This window comes from Mesoplodon mirus (assembly GCF_964341445.2).
Source record: "Mesoplodon mirus genome assembly, chromosome: 2".
NCBI classification, from domain to species: Eukaryota; Metazoa; Chordata; class Mammalia; order Artiodactyla; family Ziphiidae; genus Mesoplodon; species Mesoplodon mirus.
The window spans coordinates 35,757,914-35,778,705 of record NC_138977.1 but is presented as its reverse complement, the minus strand read 5'-3'; the positions used below and the strand labels follow the sequence as shown (position 1 = coordinate 35,778,705).

The window sequence follows — 20,792 nt, the reverse complement described above, 5'->3', positions numbered from 1 at the left end:
GTGAAAGTAAATATATAGACAAACACAAAATACTGTGATACTGTAATGGTGGTGCTCTTTGAATGCTGGTATAGAATTTAAAAGACAAAGCATAAAAAGTAACTATAAATCTATACTAATGGGTATACAATATAAAAATATGTAACTTGTGACATCAATAACAAAGTGGAAGGGGTCAGAGATGTAAAGGAGCAAAATTTTAGTATGCAAATAAAATTGTTACAGTTTAAAACAAATTTTTATAACTTCAACACGTTTTATGTAAAATTGTATATTTGTTCATTCTTATCTTTGTCTTGAACTGTTTGAGTCCATATTCAATCACACCATGGCTACCTCTCCATAAAAATTATCCTACTGCAAAAAGTAAATACAATTATGAAGTACTTTCTATTACAAAACTTTGACCATATGGAAATTTTCAATCAATGATCAATAAATGTTTATTAAGGGGCTACATGAGTTAGGCATCAAGATAAGGCACCAGAGTACAAACATAAGTAAGAAACTGTTCCTCTTCTTATGTCATTTTAGGAGAGAGGTGTACATACACATATTACATATATTTTGTGATGTAATTTTACTTAAATATGTACAGTTTAAAGCAGGCTCAAAAATATATACCTAAAAACACAATTAGAAGAATCTTAAAGCTGCAAGCAGAGATTTTTCTCCCAAGAGAATGATGGGAAACTAAAGTTTTCTCAAATCCCACCTTTTCCCAAGGAATATTAAAATGTTTAATTCCGGAAAGCTTTTTGCAAACAGATACATACTTCATCCATTTTCACAACGGCTCTGAAGAAGGATGGAAGCATGTAACTCATACCCCCAATTAATGTTTCTAACTAGGGGTGTAAGGTTCTGAGGTGAGGAGTAAGATGCTTAAGGTCCCCTGGTGGCTCCTAAGAACAGACATAAACTAATACATATGTTTCTGAGTTACACAGTGGCCTTTTTCACACAAATTTTCCATGCTTCTTTTAAGAGAAAGACATAAGTGACAAGCTGATTATCAGAGATTGTTGCTTATAAACAGAAAGATCAGGATATGCCATAGGTACAGTGGCCAGATTTTGAACTAAAATGTCAGGTTGGAATGAAATAAAGCCACTTGCAACAACATGGATGGACCTAGAGATTATCATACTAAGTGAAGTCAGACAGAGGAAGAATTATCATATGATGTCACTTATATGTGGAATCTAAAAAAATGGTACAAATGAACCTATTTACAAAACAGAAATAGAGACACAGATGTAGAAACAAACTTACGGTTACCAAGGGAGAAGGGAGGGAGAGATAAATTGGGAGTTTGGGATTGACATATATACACTACTATATATAAAATATATAACTAATAAGAACCTACTGTACAGCACAGGGAACTCTATTCAGTGCTCTGTAATAACCTACATGGGAAAAGAACCCGAAAAAAAATGGATCTATGTAGATGTATACTGAATCACTTTGCTGTACACCTGAAACTAACACAACATTGTAAATCAACTATACTCCAATATAAAATAAAAATTAAATTTTAAAAAATCAGGTCATACGGTCTGGCAAGTACATATACATTGAGAAGAATAAAACCAAATTTTTGAAAATTCAAGATTTCTGGTCTCTACAAAGGTCAACAGAGTCAGCCCAGTGTCATACATCTTCGATACTAAGATTACAGCAGTACAAAGGAAGTGTTGGTCACACTAATAGCTAACACTAGAGTAATTCTCACCGTGTACCAGGCGGTTTTCATTTAATCATGACAATTCTATGAAGTAGTACCAGTATTACTCTTACCTTATATGATGTAAGATAACTGAAGCTCAGGACATAAGGTAACACCCCAGGTCACACCACTACCAGCAGGCCAGCTGGGACTTGAAGAAGGCAGCCAGGTCTGAAGTATGTACTCTTAAATACCATGCCATAATACCTTTCATAATGAGGCTAAAATACCAGAAGATCATAAAATGCTTACTGGATCATCTAACACTACACTGTGCTTAAATATAACTTCCACATCCAAGTGTGCTTTACTGGATTCGAATTCTAGGAAAATTTGTTCATGCAAATCCAGTTCTTTCCAGTTAATTCCACATTCTCCAACCACTCTGTACAAATAAGACATTTCCTCACAGATGCTGTCTTTGTATTTTCATATCATTTTCACACATGTATGTGTGTTCCACATGCTCCAGAGGGTACCCCAGAAAGACAATATGAAATTAGACAAAAGGAAAAAAGACGGTTTTTTAGAAGAACAAAAACGAAGTAAGTTCTACTTGCCACTTTAAAGTACCACATGAGTTGAAAACAGACTTGAGGACACAGAGGGCGGAGGGGAGGCTGGATGTAGTGAGAGAGTAGCATTGACATATATACACAGCTAGTGGGAAGCTGCTGCATAGCACAGGGAGATCAGCTTGGTGCTTTGTGACCACCTAGAGGGGTGGGATAGGGAGGGTGGGAAAGAGGGAGATGCAAGAGGGAGGGGATATGGGGATATATGTATACATATAGCTGATTCACTTTGTTGTACAGCAGAAACTAACACACCATTGTAAAGCAATTATACTCCAATAAAGATGTTTTAAAAAAATAAAGTACCACATGAGAATAGTAAATGATGTTTCATTGAAAACTGAAAACTAGAGAGTTACTAAAATGAAACCTACAATTTTTCTTAATCAAACAAAATTTTTCAGAGTTAATCACTTTATAAATAATTTCCCTCTCTCCTTTCTTGGTACCTCCTTGGGGTCTCAAAGATAAAAATTCAAAATATTCTTCAAAATAATGTCTCTTGGTGGGGGAATGCCTCTGACAAGGAGTTTCCTCTTTCCTTAGTGCAACTTTACAAAAATCAAAATGAATAGCACAAATGACTCGATGCCAGCTACATGTTCATTTACTTACGGTACTGTTGCTTGTGATACAAAGGTACAAATACGTGACTGGGACCCAGAATATCTGTTCAGAGCTGTCAACTAACCCACAGGAGCTGCTTCATCCACCAGGGGGCATTCAGATGACTGCACCAAACTTCACACAGTGGAAGGTCAGAGCCCTTCATCCTCTTTGGATGCAGAAAGCACAGAGTACGGATTCAACTATGAGATGACTGTCACTTAGGTGGGACAGGTCTTCTCAAACCAACTGGCCTTTCCCTTAGGGAAAACTGAATTTCCTCGGCTGCATTTTCCTCACATTTCAGGTTATTCAAGCGCTCCATTTCATACTCCCTTTCAAGTTGGATGGCTGAAAAATAAAATACATGATGCAATCCAACTGACATTTTTCACCAGGCATAATTTAGTCAAAACTGAATATTTAGCACACAGAAAAATTCACATTCTTGAATACTAAACAAGACAGGGCTACATAGATAGGGAGTATGGGTGTGAATGATCAGATTTAAACATTTGTCTAATAATCAAAATAACACACAAAATTTGCAATTTATTAAAATAGTTCCTACAGAAACGTAGGGACACCAAGGGGGAAAAGCCCAGAGGGAGGGGGTGGGTGGTGATGGGATGAACTGGGAGATTGGGATTGATATATATACACTAATATGTATAAAATAGATAATAAGAACCTGCTGTATAAAAATAAATAAGTAAATAAAATTCAAATAAAAATATATAATAAAGTAGTTCCTTCAGAACTTACATTCTGCTGAAGGGAGCACACCATCCTTAATGGTTTTACATTTTTTGAGGTGTATAGAACTACCAAATGCAATTTCTTCCAAGAAAGGCAACTTGATGTTGGCTAAGTTTGTGTACCAGGTCTTTGTGAGTAATACAAGTTCCCAGGGTTCCTGTCTAGGGCAAAAATTCATTAATTCATTCAATAAATATTTATTGACATCTACTGCAGGATATAGAGAAGACATTTGAACTCTCAGTTCTATTTTCCACTAGACATTTTGGTTTACAGGAGAGTGAGTATTCAGGATTTTTCAGAGTTGCAAACCTAGCCAGGAGAAGGAGCCTTATATTAACTAATGTAGAGATATACTGAAAATGACCATAAATTATAATGACAGAAATTTTTGCTCAAAAAACAGCCTCTTTGGAGTCAATCCAATCTTTACATGTCCTTAAAGAGGATGTAGTTAAAAACTGTAAGCTTGGGACTTCCCTGGTGGCACAGTGGTTAAAAATCCGCCTGCTAATGCAGGGGACATGGGTCCGAGCCCTGGTCCGGGAAGATCCCACATGCCACGGAGCAACTAAGCCCAAGTGCCACAACTACTGAGTCTGCGCTCTAGAGCCCGCGAGCCACAACTACTGAAGCCCATGCTCCTAGAGCCCATGTTCCGCAACAAAGAGAAGCCACTGCAATGAGAAGCCCGCACACCACATTAGAGAGTAGCCCCTGCTTGCCGCAACTAGAGAAAGCCTGCACGCAGCAACGAAGACCCAACACAGCCAAAAATTAATTAATTAATTAATTAATTTAAAAAAACAACTAAGCTCCAAGTCTTTTTTGGCTGATCAAAAATATGATCACAAGGGGCCTCCCTGGTGGCGCAGTGGTTGAGAGTCCGCCTGCCGATGCAGGGGATACGGGTTCGTGCCCCGGTCTGGGAGGATCCCATATGCCGCGGAGCGGCTGGGCCCGTGAGCCATGGCCGCTGAGCCTGTGCGTCCGGAGCCTGTGCTCTGCAACGGGAGAGGCCACAAAAGTGAGAGGCCCGCGTACAGCAAAAAAAAAAAAAAAAAAAAAAAAAAAAATATGATCACATTAGGGACGGAACAAAGGGAATACTCACACGTTGAGCAGAGTGCTTGGCACACACTAAGCATTTGAGTGTGTGATCTGATTTTAATCTTTACAACTACCATGGAGGTAGAAAAGGAAAACAAAGACTCAGAAGTTAACAGAGAACCAGAGCTGGGATGTAACCTAGGTGTATATAGAAGCACTAGTACCAAGAGAATCCTTAGAAAACTGGAGAAGGGAATGAAACCCCAAACTACAATATTTAAAAATAATCACAATGAAATTTTAATGGATTGTTTTATGTATCCTAATTTGGAACTTTAAAATATCAGCTATGTTTCTCATCTACAGTCAACGTGAGTTCATATGCATGAGGAAAGATGAAGGACCTGCTTTGGTACCAGTAGGGGAAGTGAGTGTATTACACACATGCCATCTGTTTTCCTCCTCCAGCTTAATTCTTACTTTATCATCTAACTTTAAGGAGTGACTTGACGTCTATAATTTTTATAAATGCACTTGAACAAATATACAAAGATGTATTTACAAGAATGCTCACTGAAGCACTGTTTGTCCCCCCCAAAAAAACCCCACAAAATAACCTTAATATCTATCAAGAAGAGCCTGGTTCAAGAATATACAGTGGAGACCAGACAGCCTCTTCAATAAATGGTGCTGGGAAAACTGGACAACTACATGTAAAAGAATGAAATTAGAACACTACCTAACCCCATACACAAAAATAAACTCAAAATGGATTAAAGACCTCAATGTAAGACCAGACACTATAAAACCGTTAGAGAAAAATACAGGAAAAACACTCTGACATAAATCACAGCAAGATCTTTTATGACCCACCTCCTAGAGTAATGAAAATAAAAAGAAACATAAGTGAATGGGACCTAATTAAATTTAAAAGCTTCTGCACAGCAAAGGAAACCATAAACAAGATGAAAAGACAACTCACAGAATGGAAGAAAATATTTGCAAATGAAGCAACAGACAAAACATTAATCTCCAAAATATACAAACAGCTCATGCAGCTCAATATCAAAAAAACAGCCCAATCAAAAAATGGGTGGAAGACCTAAATAGACATTTCTCCAAAGACGACATACAGCTGGCCAAGAGTCACATGAAAAGATGCTCAACAGCGCTAATTATTAAAGAAATGCAAATCAAAACTACAATGAGGTTTCACCACATACTGGTCAGAATGGCCATCATCAAAAATTCTACAAACAGGGGCTTCCCTGGTGGCGCAGTGGTTGAGAATCTGCCTGACAATGCAGGGGATACGGGTTCGAGCCCTGGTCTGGGAAGATCCCACATGCCGCGGAGCAACTAGGCCCGTGAGCCACAACTACTGAGCCTGTGCGTCTGGAGCCTGTGCTCCACAACAAGAGAGGCCGCGACAGTGAGAGGCCCGCGCATCGCGATGAAGAGTAGCCCCCGCTCGCCACAACTAGAGAAAGCCCTGGCACAGAAACAAAGACCCAACAAACCCAAAAATAAATAAATAAATAAATAAATTTTTTTAAAAAATTCTACAAACAACAAATGCTGGAGAGGGTGTGGGGAAAAGGGAATCCTCTTGCACTGTTGGTGGGAATGTAAGTTGATAAAAGCCACTGTGAGAACAGTATGGAGGTTCCTTAAAAAACTAAAAATAGAACTACCATGTGGCCCAGCAATCCCACTACTGGGCATATATCCTGAGAAAACCATAATTCAAAAAGACACATGTACTCCAGTGTTCATTGCAGCACTATTTACAATAGCCAGGACATGGAAACAACCTAAATGTCCATCGACAGATGAATGGATAAAGAAGAGGTGGTAGGTATATATAATGGAATATTACTCAGCCATAAAAAGAAATGAAATTGAGTCATTTGTAGAGATGTGGACGGACCTAGAGTCTGCATACAGAGTGAATTAAGTCAAAAAGAGAAAAACAAATATTGTATATTAATGCATATATGTGGAAACTAGAAAAATGGTACAGATGAACCTATTTGCAGGGCAGGAATAGAAAGGCAGACGTAGAGAATGGACTTGTGGACACAGTGGGGGAAGGGGAGGGTGGGATGAATTGGGAGATTAGGTTTGACATAAATACACTACTGTGTGTAAAATAGATAGCTAGTGGGAACCTGCTGTATAGCACAGGGAGCTCAGCTTGGTGCTCTGTGATGGCCTAGCTGGGTGGGATGGGGGGGGAGATAGAAGAGGGAGGGGATGTGTGTATGCATATGGCTGATTCACTTCGCTGTGTGGATGAAACTAACACAGCACTGTAAAGCAATTATACTCCCCCCCCCCAAAAAAAAGAGCAGCCTGGTTAAACAAACTGTAGTACGTACATGTAGTGAAAGAATGAGATTTATCCTTGTATGTTAATTTGGAAAGATGAGCAATAAAACAGCTAATGCTGGGAATTCCCTGGCGGTCCATTGGTTAGGATTCTACTCTCTGCCCAGGGCCGGGATTCAATCCCTGGTCAGGGAACTAAGATCCCACAACCCGCATGGCGTGGCCAAAAAAAAAACAGCTATGCTTACCTAGCACCTACTACATGCAAGACACTGTTTTAATCAGTATACACATATAAACACATTTAATTACCAGAGTAACACTATGAAGTAGGCAGATGTTATTGTTATGCTCATTTTACAGATTAGGAAACAAGAACAGAGATCAACTTGCTCAAGGTCACAAGGCTTGGGTTTGAAATTTCAACCCAGAAAGTCAGACTGTAGAATCTGTGCTCTTAACCACTAGGCTACACAAGATATAGGTGGGGAGGGAGCAATATAATCCCATGTGTAAAAACATGTGTGTGTATATACATATGTGTGTGTGTATCTTATGTAACAGACAGAAATTCTAAAAAATATATAAAACATTTTACCTGAGCGAGATTGGGCAGGTAGGGCAGGGATGGCAATGCGGATGTGAGAGGTAACATTTTTATTTTCCTTTCAAATGCTTCTATACTGTTTGAATGTTTTTAGTGTATTTTTTTATAATCTTCTAAAAATACTTAATGAAAAAAAGCCCAAGGTGAGGAGCTGCCTGAGCTGGTGAACTCCAAAGACTGCTACTACCATTCTATTCCTCTTAATTTAGCTGCTCTTATAAATAGAATATCAAATATTTTCTTGTGAGAATAATAGAGAAGACACTGGTTTTGCAGATATTATTCGTGACATAAAATGCTATATAGCCAAAACCATAGAATCAGTGCTTTAAATCATTCTCCAGATACAGGAATATCTTCGTTATAAAAATTATGTTTAAGGGCTTCCCTGGTGGCGCAGTGGTTGAGAGTCCGCCTGCCAATGCAGGGGACACGGGTTCGTGCCCCGGTCTGGGAAGATCCCACATGCCGAGGAGCGGTTGGGCCCCTGAGCCATGGCCGCTGAGCCTGCGCATCCGGAGCCTGTGCTCTGCAATGAGAGAGGCCCGCATACTGCAAAAAAAAAAAAAAAAAAAAAAAAAAAAAAAAAATTATGTTTACAATAATGACTACAGTGGTATTTGTCTATAGTTCAATGTCTAAATACATACTGAACTAACAAATCTAAATAGAATGCAATGATGAGTTCTCTCTGGTTTTCCCATATCTCTGGTCTTACAACCCAGTGGGGTGTCTCCATTTACTTATTAGAACACTGTCAAAAAGTAAAATTCAATTGACTCACCACGGTAATATGTCATACATTGTGGCAGAGAGGTTTAAAAAAACAAGTCCAAATATTAAAAAAGGTAGCACAGAGTGAAACTACCATGTAGTAGCAACCCATGTTTATTATGGGTTTACTATTATGTCAGGCAACATGCAAGTACCTTACATACATTACTTCATTTGTATTCCACACCATATAGGTAGGTATTGATATGTCCATTTCACAGATGTGGAGGCCAAGGTACAAAGAAGTTAAGTAATTTGCTCAAGGCAGCATGGGGAGCCAGTGGCAGGACCAGGCTTTGAGCCCAGGTCTTCTTGATGTCCACACATTGCCTGACAAAACGTACAGGATGCAAAACTGACTCTCTGAACCAGCTAATTAAGTGTTCTGTTAAGATATATCTGATACCAAGGCATTTTTAGGTAGATTTACACTATCTAAAGAGGGATTTTAAAGTGGTTGTCTGCACTGGAAAATGTTGCTTTGGAGTAAAGAAGACTCAGACTTCTAACCCTGTCACTTCCTTACTACATGACTGTGGGACCTGGATCATACCACTTCTTCAAACCTCAGTTTCCTCATTTCACAGTGTTGTTTTGTTGTAAAAGCCAAGTAAGAAAATTTATAAATCCTTATAAAAGCATTTTCCTTTTAAAAACATCAGTACCCAGACACCTGAGAATGCCTCATATAGTCCAGTATCTCATGGGGAACGTAAGGGTATCCAATACTTTTATTTTAAAAAGGACATTCCCCAGCCCAAGTCAATGCTTACCAGGATAAATATACTTACACTTTATAACAATTGCACCTCAAAATGGTTTCCACTGCGTTTTTTCTTGGCAAGCCATAAGCCATGGTGAATTATTACAGTCCAATTTCCTAATTGTCTGATGTAATGACTCAGATATTCTGTTCACTTTGTCTGAAATCATTGCAATGCACCTAATTAATATTAAAATAAAATATTCACTTGAATATTTTTAATATCCAAATAATAAAAAAGATTCAGAAAAAAATTTTCTGAATGTAAGAACGTCCCTAATCAACGTTCACAGAACTGAATTCCTAATGTAGAACTGTGTTCTCTTTTATTTTCCATGAACTCATTTTATCATGTCTTGCCATGTAAGGAGAAAATGCCAGGTGAACAGCATCGGCATGCCGGCCCGGTATATTGTCATTGCCTAAGTCTACCAAACTGGCTCAAATACCTCATCACCAAAAGGTGTCTGACTGTGGCAATGTTAAGCGACAAATAGCTCTGCGGACACAGGAACTTCCCATCCTCCGCAGAGAACTTTAAAGGATGCAAACCTTTCCAGGTTTTTCCTTTTTCAAAAATCTGAATTTAGGGGCTTCCCTGGTGGCGCAGTGGTTGAGAATCTGCTTGCCGATTCAGGGAACATGGGTTCGTGCCCCGGTCTGGGAAGATCCAACATGCCGCGGAGCGGCTGGGCCCGTGAGCCATGGCCGCTGAGCCTGCGCGTCCGGAGCCTGTGCTCCGCAACGGGAAAGGCCACAACAGTGAGAGGCCCGCGTACCGCAAAAAAAAAAAAAAAGAAAAATCTGAACCTAAACCAAAAAACCTCTGAACTTAAAACGTGGCCCACTTCAAGCACCACTCCCACTTCCCTTCCAGCGCAAACTTCGGGATTAGACTCCCCCCCCCCCGCCGGACGCGGAGACCCCGGGAGGAACCCGCGGCCTGCAGGGCCCGGAGCCGGGAGCGGGGGAATGAAGGGGATGGGGAAAGGAGGGGGAAGGGCGGGAGAGGGAGAAGAAGGGGAGGGCAGGCCCTCGCCGCTCGCGCCTCAAACCACCGCCCCTCCCAGCCGCACCACACACGCGGCGGGCGTGTCCACTCCGCCCGGGCCTCGCGAGGGGGGTCCTGGGACAGGCCGCCGACGCCCGGTTACCGGCGGTCTGAGGTCCGGGAGGGTCGCGGTTCCCTGGAGATCGAGGGCAGAGCGCGCGCCCATCTAATCGCCCATGGCCGCGCACACGCCGCAGTCCCGTTCCTCCTTCCTGCTCGCGCCGGGAGCTGCGGGCGGCCCTGCGTCAAGCCCCAGCCTCAATAAAGGGCTTTGTGGTGCCGGCCCCGACCGCGAGGAGGCCGGGGCGCCGGGCCCGGGACACGCGCCCCGCGGGGTCCCCTCGGGGCGGGGGCTCCGCGTCCCAGAGCCGAGGGCCGGCTCACGCTTGACGGGACAAAGCCCACAGCGACAGAAAGGGCTGTAAGCGAGGCCTTTCCCTAAAAACGACGCTTCTGAGTGTGAGGGGGTTGTGTGAAGCGACCTGAGGAGTTGGTTTGGGGGCAGCACTTGCAGAAACGCCCCCGGTTCTGACGTGCTGACCGTGCGTGAGTCTCACGGGTGCCCTGCAGGAGCGGAAGCTCTGTTAGTGCCCGCGGGCCCCGGTGCGTCGGGGCCGCTTTAAACCCTAAGGCTCGAAACACCTCAGGTGTGTTAAGGGCAAAATAGGATCTGAAAACGTGGCCTGATGGACTAGTTTCTGAAGTCACTACACTGGTGATTCGGGATGAACCTATATTTTAGTACGTCAGGTGGTCACCACAACATCAAATGAAAATATTAATAGTTTACCTCTATTTTGTGTGACGGTTTTGAAGTCAGAACTGGTTTGGAATTCTAGTTCTGCCACTTGCTGACTTTAGATCTTGCCTACGTAAGTTCTCTAAGCCTTAATTTGTTCACCTATAAAACAAGTGTAATATTCTATATCTTACGGGGTTGTTGTGAGGTTCAAAGATCGGGTCTGTAAATTCTCTGCCACAGGGTAAGTGCCCAATTATATAATTTTGAGCCTAGTACCAACTTTATGGAATAGGCGAGGGATTACTAATTCCAATTGTACAGAGGAGGAATGAACTAGAGAGGTTAAAGGACTACCCAAGGTCAGATAGCTAGTGAGTTACAGGGCCAACTTTTGAAGCTAAGCGCAGTATCCTTTCCACCCTGACAAGCTACTTCTGATACTAGCTCCTGCCTAATTACAGCTGGCTGGTAGTGTTTACCCACCTGTAGAGGATATTTTTGTGCCTCCCAGAAACAAGAAGATGAGGACTCGCTTGCTCTTTAACATTTCTATTCTAGTACCAATGGAAAAGGAGCAGCCAGGAGTGAAAGGGGGTGTTAGTATTTTAACACAAGGAATGGTGAAGCCATTAATGGATTGTGAAATCAAAGCAGTAGATTTTCACCCGAATTTTTTTAATGGATTAACGTAGAATGGCGGGAAGGGGTAATGAGAATTACAACATGCAAATAAGTGTTTTTAAGTATCATTTTGTGGAACTTTCATTTCCGTTATACATATGTACTCATACACATACCTGTGTGTATGTGAAGTTTCAGTGTAAAATACAGTTCTCTCTGTGGATCTAAAAAGTTTGAAATCCACCATCTAGGATCATTTCATTTTAGAGACAAAACAGAGACCAAGTTGTTAACTGAGGTCACACCCAGATGGGTCAGAGATAGGTCACCTTACAGCTGGAGTGGCCATGGTTTCGTGGCCTGTTTTCTTTTTTTAGATGAAGAAACGAAGACGCAGGGAGAGAATGTGGTGGGTCCAGGGTCACGCTGAGAGAGATCAGTCTGTGATTTCTCCATTTGGGAACTCCATTTCCTGTATACATATATTATTCCTGAAAATTGTGTTTAGTTATTTCCTATATGACTCACTTTGAATAAATGTGGTGGAAGTTAGAGCATGACTTCTCAAACTAGCTCATAAAAGTTATTGTGGCTTCCTTCTTGCCCTCTCTCTTAGATCACTAACCCTGGAAGAGGTCTACTGCTGTGTTGGGAGAACACTCAAGTCAGCTTATTGACATGCAGAGGAATCAAGGCCTCTAACCAACAACTAGTGAGGAGCTGAGGCCTCTTGCCACCAACCATGTGAGTGAAACATCTTGGAAGCAGGTCCTCCAAGGCTCAGGCAAGCCTTCAGATGACTGTAGTCCCAGCTGATGTCCTCACTGAAACTTCATGGGAGATCCTAAGCCAGAACCACTTAACTAAGCCACTTCAGGATTCCTGGCCCTGAGAAAAAACAAGATAACAAATGTTCATCATTTTAAGCCAACAACCTTAGGGATATTTGTTACAGAGCAATAGATAACTAATGTACCATTAAGTATCTTATTGTAAAAGGAATATTTTACATAGAAGAAAATAGCCATATTTTTATAATTGAGATTAATGGTTTGATTAAAATGAACCGTAAAACACATTATGCTTTACTGACATTTACTGGGCAGCTGATTTTACTAAATCTCATCTAGGACCAGTATAGATCCTTAAAAACCGTCAGCAGAGAAAATACACTTGACCCTTGAACAACAGGGGTTTGAACTGTGCAGGTCCACTTATATGTGGATTTTTTCAGTAGTAAATACTACAGTACTACATGATCCAAGGATGGATAAATCTTTGGATACAGAGGAACCACAGATATGGAGGGCCGACTATAAGTTATACTCAGGTTTTTGACTGTTCAGGGGTCAGTGCCCCTGAGCCCTGCATTGTTCAAGGGTCAACAGTGTATGGTAACCACCACTCCCCCACATGGATTTATAAACAAAAATAACACTAAATCCTATAGAATGTGGAAGGACATCCAATATAGATCTAGTTCTACCCCACCCCATTATCACTATTTCAGTATTTTCTTTTGAAATATCAAATTATTTCTAAACATCTCTCTCACTGTCTCTCTCTCCCTCTCTGTCTTTCCCTCTCCCTCTTCCTCCCTCCCTCTCCCTCTCTGTCTTTCCCTCTCCCTCTTCCTCCCTCCCTCTCCCTCTCTGTCTTTCCCTCTCCCTCTTCCTCCCTCCCTCTCCCTCTGTCTTTCCCTCTCCCTCCCTCCCTCCTCCCCTCCCTCCTTTTCTCACTCTATCTCTATCTCTATCTATGACCTCTCTCCCCCTGTTTTTCTGGTGCCCTACACACATCTTCCTGTTGTATAAGCCTTCACTGATCTCATCTATTCCAGAAAGTTGCCACTTTTCATTTAAACTGGTTAAGAGAGCATTGCTGCCACCTAGTGATAAGATTAAAGTACAAGGAGGACTGTAAAGGAGACAATAATCATAACACAACACAAAAACAATACTAATGTTATAACATTTACTGTACTTTGGGCACTGTTCTAGGTATTTCATATACATTGTCTCATTTAATTATCACAACAATAGATGCTATTATTTAGTGATGTAATTTTCCAGTTATTAGAGAAGAAAAAACAGACAGGTCAAGCAGGTCACAGGATTTGACCCAAGACTATGATTCTGATTTTCTGCTCTCTCTACCGCACTATACATTCTCCCAGGATTGTAATTAGGGCAAAGTGTTAGAGTATATACTTGTAAATATTTTTGCAACTGCCCTTTTCGAACATTCTGTTAATTTCTCATCATATATACAGTATATATGTATCTGTTCTACTTTCACAGAACAATGTTTTATTTCTTTTAATTTAATATGTAAATCACAGATGCAACCTACACTTTTTTCATGGCTACACCCAAAACTTCTCTAGGAATGATACCAACTCAAAGACGGTGATAAAGTGATTCATCTGCAAAAACTTTACAATCACCAAAGAACTTAACAGCACTGAAAACCCTAAATGTTCTCAACCCTTCTGTACTATCACCTTCTTAATCCTCTCACTTCTCTAGCTACTCCCTCCCGTGTTTCCCTCTTTGTTCCTCCGCTTAAATTGGTTTATGCCCGTAGTTGTGATGCCCTTCTTCCTCTATTTGTTCTACCCCAGAACTCTCAGTGGCTCTACTCTCAGTAATGTAATTATCACTTCTCTTTGGATGGAACCCAAATCTGATCTCTAGACAGCCTTGCCTTCTTTCTGAATTCATATCCTGCATTTCCACTGGTTTGTAGGAACTTCCTACCTGAATATCCTGTTCAGCTGAAAATTTCAGCATATCCAAAATGTAATTCATCACCTACTCCCTAAACCATCTCTTCTGTTTCTATTTCTGGGGATGCCCCAGGAGTCTCCCATGAGCCACACTTAGAGCATCAAGCCATTTTAAAGCATATTGTTGGGCAGCTAGTCCATGCCAGCCATCATTCTTGGCCATCTTACATGACATCTGATCCTCACAGCTTAGGAGGAAAGAAGACAATAGTTTCCCTATACAGTAAAGGGGGAAAGAGTTTATAGGGTTACAAGATGACTTGCTTACAATAACACAACTAGTAAGTTGCAGAGTCAAATTTAACCCAGGTCTGTTTCACTCCTGACCTACCTCCTTGAGTTCTCCAGATCTTATGACTGGACTCTATGTCCTTTTGTCTGTCATTGTATCCTTACAACATTCACTACCCACCCATTTTATTTGAGGTCAATGGATTATGTTTCTGTACCTTAAACGCATGGTTTTCTGACCAGAACAAAGAATAATAGCCTCAACTAGTGTCTTCTTTGCTCTGCTTAGAGGCAGAAGTTACAGTTTTCTAGGTACCGAATTCTCCTGTTCTTTGGGAGTCAAAGCAGATCAGAATCCGTTATCCTGATCCAAGACTATGACATGTGATTTACAGCCCAGGATTCTCCCCAGGACAAAATCTGGAGCAGTGGGGATCCCTGGCTGGCTCTCAGGAAGGCACGACAAATTGCATCTACCATGGAGCTGTTTACCCCTGAAGAGCTCAGCCCCTGACAGCAACACTTGAATTCCTCCATTGCACAAGCATAAAACATTTGTTGTAAGAATGGGAAGAAAGGTCTTTCTTTGCACAGCTTAATATATGAGGCCTTTGGGACGCTACAGCATCACCCTATAAGGTTCAAATTAAAACAAAGAATGTATCTGCTTCAGTCCAATTGACATTTCAATTTCATGCTAATTCATAACGTTACTTTAAGAGTAAGTAGGAAATTAGGAGCAATCAGAAAACAATAGATGAGTTCTCTTGTTATTCATTAAATATTTGTTAAAATGATTCACAGTTTGTTGATTTTTCAAATATATTATAAATCACATCAATTGAACTCCTTTCCTGAGGAGGTAGAGACCGTCTGAAGAGGTGGTATGCTCTGATAGAAAGGGTCTAACTAGGAATCCAAAACACCTGGGCTGTAGACTCTGTTCATAAATATGAATGGTTTCTAAGCCTTTGTATCATTTATGAAACCTAATATGTAGCTCTCAGAAATAGTTTTATGATTGAGTCCATGAATTTGTCTAAATCCTTCACATAAATATTTCAGTGCTAAGTCATTAATAAGTTAGTAAAGGACAATAATTTTACCTATTTTATATTTTGGCATATTTGTGTAAAGAATTCATTAAAGTTAGTGTATAAAAGGATATACATTTTGTTTGTCCTAAAACATTTCTTTTGAAGATTAATATCCCAGGTTTACCGTATCCATAAACTCTAACTTTATTCATTTCAGTGATTCATATTTCATCTTAAGCTTTAATTCAGTTAAACTTAAGGCAATTTAACACATCTATTGAGCACTTTCCGTATGCAGGGTTCTGTGATTGGCCCCTACAGTTTAAACTTTGTCCTCCCTTTCCTCCCTCCCCCCAAGTGGAAGAAAAGCTCTTTTCCCTTGAAGATTTAAGTCAGTTATGAAAAAGATACATTCTCAGCTTGGAGAAATATGGAAAAAAGAAATCATTGCCTCTCTTTCTGTCAGTTGTGAAAGTTGTCTTGAAATGATTAAGATTCCTTTTTTAAGACAAAATCTAAAATTAGAATGCATATAAGCTCCATAGGCAGTAAATATCAACCTACTAAAATTCTGGATTTTAAAAAAAGGAATTATTTCAAAGCATAGAATTTCTTATACTTGCTCAAACACTGACTTCCTAATGTTAAACCTATCTGTGAATTTTACTCCTTAATTTTTTGTCATCTGCTTCAACCTCTAAGACAAATTCTTTTTTTTAAACTTTATCATGGGATAATTGACAAGTATAATTGTATGTATTTAAGGTGTACAAAGTGATGATTTTGATATGCATATACATTATAAAATGATTGCCAAGGTCAAGAAAATTAACACATCCATCACCCCACATAGTTAACACATTAATTCTGTGTGTGTGTGTGTGTTTGTTTAGAATGCTTAAGATCTACTCTCAGCAACTTTCAAGTATATAATACTGTATTACTAACTATAATCACCAATTCATTTTTTTTCATTTATTCACTTTGAATTTGGAAGCTTTACCTACAATCACTGTTTCAGTCCACTGCAATAGCTTTTACGTGCTCAGATTATCCTATCTTTTTTTTTTTACTTTATTTAATTTTTGGCTGTGTTGGGTCTTCATTGCTGCGCGCAGGCTTATCTCTAGTTGCAGTGAGCGGGGGCTACTCCTCGCCGTGGTGCACAGGCTTCTCCTTGCGGTGGCTTCTCTTGTTGCAGAGCATGGGCTCTAGGTACGCATGCTTCAGTAGTTATGGCACGTTTGCTCAGTAGTTGTGGCTCACAGGCTCCAGAGCACAGGCTCAGTAGTTGTGGCACATGGGCTTAGTTGCTCCACGACATGTGGGATCTTCCTGGACCAGAGCTCGAACCCATGTCCCCTGCATTGGCAGGTGGACTCTCAACCACTGCTCCACCAGGGAAGGCCTGATAGTCACAAATTCTTATATTTTTTTTAATTGAAGTATAGTTGATTTACAATGATGTGTTAATTACTGCTATACAGGAAAGCAATTCAGTTATATATACATTCTTTTTTTAAATATTCTTTTCTATTATGGTTTATCATAGAATATTGAATATAGTTCTCTGTGCTATAACAGTAGGACCTTGCTGTTTATCCATTCTGTGTACAAAAGCTTACATCTGCTAACCCCAACCTCCCTTTCTATCCCTCCCCCAACCCCCTCCCCCTTGGCAACCACCAGTCTGTTCTCTATGTCTGTAGTCACCAATTCTTAATTGTTTCTCAGCTTCCATTTCTACTTTCAATGTACTAACAATAAGTCAAAGGACACCCCCTGCAGCTCATTAGTAGGCACTGCACCCTAACATGATTTTTTTTTTTAACATCTTTATTGGAGTATAATTGCTTTACAATGGTGTGTTAGTTTCTGCTTTATAACAAAATGAATCAGTTATACATATACACATATCCCCATATCTCCTCCCTCTTGCGTCTCCCTCCCACCCTCCCTATCCCACCCCTCTAGGTGGTCACAAAGCACTGGGCTGATCTCCCTGTGCTATGTGGCTGCTTCCCACTAGCTATCTATTTTACACTTGGTGGTATATATAAGTCCATACCACTCTCTCACTTTGTCTCAGCTCCTCCCCATGTCCTCAAGTCCATTCTCTACATCTGCGTCTTTATTCCTGTCCTGCCCCTAGGTTCTTCATAACCATATTTTTTCTTTAGATTCCATATATATGTGTTAGCATATGGTATTTGTTTTTCCTTTCTGACTTACTTCACTCTGTATGACAGACTCTAGGTCCATCCACCTCACTACAAATAACTCAATTTCATTAAAAAACTAAAAATAGAACTACCATACGACCCAGCCATCCCACTACTGGGCAAACCCTTAGAAAACCATAATTCAAAAACAGTCATGTACCACAATGTTCATTGCAGCTCTATTTACAATAGCCAGGACATGGAAGCAACCTAAGTGTCCATCAACAGTTGAATGGATAAAGAAGATGTGACACATACATACAATAGAATATTACTCAGCCATAAAAAAGAAATGAAATTGAGCTATTTGTAGTGAGATGGAGGGACCTAGAGTCTGTCATACAGACTGAAGTAAGTCAGAAAGAGAAAAACAAATACCATATGCTAACACATATAGATGGAATCTAAAAAACAAAACAAAAAAATGGTCATGAAGAACCTAGGGGCAAGGCAGGAATAAAGACGCAGACCTACTAGAGAATGGACTTGAGGACATGGGGAGGGGGAAGGGTAAGCTGGGACAAAGTAAGAGAGTGGCATTGACATATATACACTACCAAATGTAAAACAGATAGCTAGTGGGAAGCAGCTGCATAGCACAAGGAGATCAGCTCAGTGATTTGTGACCAGCTAGAAGGGTGGGATAGGGAGGGTGGGAGGGAGGGAGATGCAAGAGGGAAGAGATATGGGGATATATGTATATGTATAACTGATTCACTTTGTTATAAAGCAGAAACTAACACACCATTGTAAATCAATTATACTCCAATAAAAACGTTAAAAAGGGCTTCCCTGGTGGCGCAGTGGTTGAGAGTCCACCTGCCGATGCAGGGGACATGGGTTCATGCCCCGGTCTGGGAAGATCCCACATGCCGCGGAGCGGCTAGGCCTGTGAGCCATGGCCACTGAGCCTGCGCATCCGGAACCTGTGCTCCGCAATGGGAGAGGCCACAGCAGTGAGAGGCCCGCTTACCGCAAAAGAAGAAAAAAAAAAAAAAACGTTAAAAATTGCTTTTAATTTTTAAGGTTTATTTCATATATACTGTATATTTGAGAAAGGAAACAACAGAGATAAAACAATGTTAGGACAAACTCATTTCTATGCCAAAGTTAAGCAAATTCTCTCAAATGTATCTAAGTAGCTTTATAGAGTTTCCTTGAATATCTAAAACAATATTCTATTCTAAATCTCAGGAATTGGAAATGTTCAGAATAATACTTCATATTCCAGGGGGTGCTTTATATTTTGCAAGTTGTGAGTCTTTCAAAGAAGACTTGAAACCCCACAACAGAGCAACAATTAATGACTTTCTAGTAGTGTTTATAAGAGCCAACATTGGCCTTACAACTTTAGCCAAAATGTACATATGGGAGGCAGAATTCTAAAATGATCCCTGGGTGTGGAGAGAAGGGAGCCCTCCTGCACTGCTGGTGGGAATGTAAATGGTGCAGCCACTATGGGGAGCAGTATAGAGGTTCCCTAAAAACTAAAAATAGAACTACCATATGACCCAGCAATCCCTCTCCTGGGCATATATCCGGGCAAAACCATAGTTCAAAAAGAGTCATGCACCCCAGTGTTCATTGCAGCACTACTTATAATAGCCAGGACGTGGAAGCAACCTAAATGTCCTTGGACAGAGGAATGGATAAAGAAGAGGTGGCCCATATATACAATGGAATATTACTCAGCCATAAAAAAGAACAAAATAATACCATTTGCAGCAACATGGATGGACCTAGAGATGATCATACTAAGTAAAGCAAGTCAGAGAAAGACAAATATCATATGACATCACTTCTATGTGGAATCTAAAAAAAACAAATGAACTTATTTATAAAACAGAAATAGAGTGACAGGTGTAGAAAACAAACTTATGGTTACCAGGGGGTAAAGGTGGGGGAGGGATAAATTGGGAGTTAGGGATTGACATATACACAATACTATATATAAAATAGATAACTAATAAGGACCTACTGTATAGCACAGGGAACTCTACTCAATACTCTGCAATGACCTATATGGGAAGAGAATCTAAAAAAGCCTGGATATGTGTATATGTACTGATTCACTTTACTGTGCAGCAGAAACTAACACAACATTGTAAGTCAACTATACTCCAATAAAAAAATTTTTTAATAAAATAAAATCCCTGTAATCGGCAGAATTGTATTTCTCTAAAATTCATATGTTGACGTTCTAACACCTAGTTCCTTAGAATGACTGTATTTAGAGATAGGGCCTTTAAAAAAGGTAATTAAGGTAAATTGAGGTTATATGAGTCAGCCTTAATCCAATGTGACCAGTGTCCTTATAAGAAGAGAATATTAGAACTCAGACATGCACAGAGGGAAAACAATGTATGGACACAGGGAGGAGAAGATGACCATATAAAAGCAAAGGAGAAAAGTCTCAGAATGAAAACCAGCCCTGCTGACAACTTGATCTCAGAATTCTAGCCTCTAGAAATGACAAGGAAGTAAATTTATGTTGTTTAAGCCACATAGGCTGCGGTACTTCATTATGGCAGATCTAGCAAACTAATATAGCTCCCCAAATTCCCACCTACCTGTGTATACACTCTGTATAGGCTGCCATGGAAGTGAGCTGCCATGCTGTGGCTAGAACGTAAGGCTGGCCTCTAAGAGTCAAGAGTAACCACTGCTGACAGCTAGCAAGATAACGGGGACCCCAATCTTAAACTACAAGGAACTCAATTCTGCCAACAGCCTCTGTGAGCTTGGAAGAGGCTCTGAAGAGCCTTTGATAGAAAGGGTCTATCAGATGAGAATGTGGCCCAGCTGACACCTTCATTTCAGCCTTGTGAAGTTCTAAGCAGAGTACCAGCTGTGCCAAGCCCAAGCTTCCGATCTGTGAGATAATAATTGGGTGGTCTTTTAGA

General features: G+C 40.4%; 1 protein-coding gene across 1 annotated transcript; it reads right to left on the bottom strand.

Moving 5' to 3' along the window:
• Nucleotides 1-3,130: 3,130 nt before the first annotated feature.
• LOC309795953 (uncharacterized protein C4orf36) lies at nucleotides 3,131-10,408 on the bottom strand (the record flags this gene model as incomplete). The annotated part of the gene is made up of 4 exons (XM_082608762.1): nucleotides 10,352-10,408; nucleotides 9,226-9,357; nucleotides 3,679-3,833; nucleotides 3,131-3,264 (listed from the first exon to the last, which is right to left on the bottom strand). The coding sequence occupies exons 2-4, from the start codon at nucleotides 9,288-9,290 to the stop codon at nucleotides 3,131-3,133; spliced, it is 354 nt and encodes a 117-aa protein (XP_082464888.1). The 5' UTR covers nucleotides 9,291-9,357; nucleotides 10,352-10,408.
• Nucleotides 10,409-20,792: the final 10,384 nt, after the last annotated feature.